Source organism: Erpetoichthys calabaricus, chromosome 2 (assembly GCF_900747795.2).
Source record: "Erpetoichthys calabaricus chromosome 2, fErpCal1.3, whole genome shotgun sequence".
Taxonomy (NCBI): domain Eukaryota; kingdom Metazoa; phylum Chordata; class Cladistia; order Polypteriformes; family Polypteridae; genus Erpetoichthys; species Erpetoichthys calabaricus.
In genome coordinates, this window is record NC_041395.2 from 33,602,646 (window position 1) to 33,605,715 (window position 3,070).

Genomic DNA, 3,070 nt, shown 5'->3' on the forward strand with positions numbered 1-3,070 from the left:
GAGACGTCCATCTCCCAAAATGGACGAGACCAAAAATAAAATTGCAAAAACTCAATAGTCAAGTTTGAAAGCCCTAATAAAATGATTTTAAAACAATTCTTAAGTGTTTTTGCATTTATCCCAAAGCTAGGATATTGTTGATCTGCCATAGTTGACATTGCAAGAATATTTGTATGATAAAGGATTAGGAGATTGCAGAGACAATAATCTTAGTTAACTCATTACGAGAAGTACCTGATTGAAGACATAAGCAACTCTCAAAAGATGAAAGCTGTAAGATGGTGCCATCTCTTTACAGTCCAACCAATACTGATTTACCCACACAAATGAAGACAGGTTAAGATGCAAATCAGTATCACCTTGTGTACAAAAAACTGTTGAATTGTGGGACACTCAGCATATTCGTGTAATGATGTAATGTTTTCAAACACAAGCATTCTTATAATTTTTATTTTGAATCTTGGTTAGTAGAGCCAGATAAATCTTTCACCTAATAGGTGGCCAGGTTCTTACTTATGTGACTAAAACAGATACTCAGGAGAGTTATGTATTTTTGTGTATATAATGGTGAACTGTGTTTCTTCTTCTTAAGGCTTGTTTGAATACCTCTGATTGTCACATGACGCTGACAGCACCATAGTGAAAAGACAGCAGAACAGGCTCTGAGGCAACCCTGGAGTTTTTAATTCTCATTTTCTTAATTTCTTCCATTGTCCTATTTACACAAGTAGAAAGAATGACCCGTGATAATATGATTGGGTAGCCTTTATATAAATGTATATACTGTACATGAGCTACTGACAAACTGAAAATTCTGAATGGGGTCAAGACGATTTCCATTGCTCTTCAGAAGAGTCTTTCCAAGCTAAGATGGCTGCAGCGAGAGTATTCAGGTTCCTGGGGCTGGGGTGGCTATAAAATGAGGTAAGCTGAGGAAAAGCGCTGTTCACAATTTTTGAAAATATTAAAAAGTAATTTTGTGTGTGTAACTGCTCCAGATATTCTAAACTGCCTGCAAGGCAAACATTTATGAGAAAGAGCCCTCTCTCTACTAACTGAGGATTGAAAATAAACATGCTAACAGGTCCACTTTCAAAACTTCATATTGGAGTTTGAGGTCTAGGTGAAACCATCAGTTACGGCATGGCTGTTCAAATGCAATAATTTTTTTTCTCTCCGTACCTTGGATTTCATGCATTCTCTACAGCAATCGCTTATTACATCTGCAGCAATCATCTACAATGGTGAGACACATATTTAAAGCTTTACAGTGTAACTGGGTTCTTTTTACTTGGGAGGTGCATTCTACAGTGTACCCAGATTGGACTCCCAGGTCACAAACACAGGTCTGCACCGTTAACAAGTTTCTCTCAAAAGTATATATATATATAAAAAAAAAAAGTCAGAATGCAGAAAGAAACTGCGTCAGCCAGTAAACTAAAAGTAACTCCACCAGCTCAAGTGAGTAATCAGGCCTCTCTAACTGTGATGGTATCTCATCTGGGCAGTGGGAGTCAGCTAAAAACTTTATAGCACTTTTGGTAGACATATCCAATTTACTGGTGTCTTCACCTCTCTGCCTGCCTGGACTAACATTTTTAAACATCTCACATTAATGGAAGTTATGGATTTAAATATTGAGAGAACACTCCTTGTTTTGGCTGAAACACTTCAATAACTCCAAAGGAGTTGGCGTTGAGTATACCCATAGTCTTTTTTTAGATTACATAGTTTTTGCACTTCTGTCTTTCTAAGGCATAACGTTTTTGGCATGCCATTCTTTACTTCCTCTGGAGTCCATCTGGCTCGGTGGTTAGGCAGGGAAAAAGAAGCCTAGCATGTATGAAAGTTTGCACTTTAAGCCTAAGAATAGTTCTGCAAAAAAACTCAAGTCATTCTGCTTGTTGCATTCTAAACTAGCAACACTTTCAGTTTTAATTTTGACTATAACTGTAAAACAGATTCTTAAGAATAAACAGCAGTTCTGTTTTGTTTTGCTTAAGTTTTTGTTTATGTGTTTTATATGTGCTCCTCAATTTGTGGGAAAGTAAGGAAAGATGTCATTTTTAAACATTTGACAAAATGTTTTAATTCCCTTTTAAGGGAGGGGTTTGGACAAAAATTATTTTAGTGGAGATTTTGTGTGAGCGAAAGCAAGAAGTTCCTTATTGTGCCTGTAGTGCAGTAATATTTGGCTGTGTCTTCAGTTTTGAGGTTGTTCATGTCCAAATACAGAGCCTGTTTAGAATTGTCTCTGGAGATTGTAAATCGTCCTTGAATGCTGCTTGCATACTTTATATTACTGCTGTCAGGGTTAATGTAACCCAGCCATTCAAGCCCTTTTCCAGGCTCTTGTCGAATCCAGCTCAGCCAGTAAGCAGTAACAGAACTCCCAGCACTGTTCTGCCCAGAGCCTTGACAGGTCAGTCGCAGAGACTCTCCAGGCTTCTTGACTTCATTATCTTTCTGAGTCAGGACAATGTCTGACCGGACATCTACAAAACAAAAGAGTTTTAGAAAGACATGATGTGAACAACATCAGCCAAAATGTGCTGGATTCATAAAAATGAAAGAAAAGCAACTTACATGATAAAACAGTCATAAACATGAAAAGATATGAAGTCTCCATAACTGTTACAGACACGAGGAAGAAAGGCACAGTAGGAGTGATCTAACAAGACTTATATGACAAAAATAAAGGAGCCTTATTTGCATAATGTCTTCATCAGATATGAGGGGATTATTTAAGAAGTGAGAACTTAAGTAACAGAAGGGAAAATATCCATCAAATATGAATGCATTGTTTTCAGGTCTTTTTTTTTAAATGAAAATATTTAATGAGAACATATATTTTTCTTGTAAATAAATAGTTAAGTCCTAATAAACATTAGTCACAGTCCTTATTTGAAAACGTGGAAAACACAATGATGAATAGAAATGTTTAACTCGTTTTGTCAATATTCTCTTTAAAACAAAATCGACACGCTTATCTTTTAAATTTATACAACTCATATGTAGTTGTTTATTTGTGTAATCTGAGGAAATTATCAGCACAGATTAATTCCTTAGC

The 3,070-nt window shown here is 36.2% G+C and overlaps 1 gene segment (V, D, J or C); it reads right to left on the minus strand.

Moving 5' to 3' along the window:
* Nucleotides 1-2,127: 2,127 nt before the first annotated feature.
* On the minus strand, nt 2,128-2,733 carry LOC127526530 (Ig heavy chain V region 3-like). The segment is given in 2 exon segments: nt 2,128-2,495; nt 2,587-2,733. Coding segments are annotated over 2 exon segments (411 nt in total).
* Between the last annotated feature and the right edge of the window lie 337 nt (nt 2,734-3,070).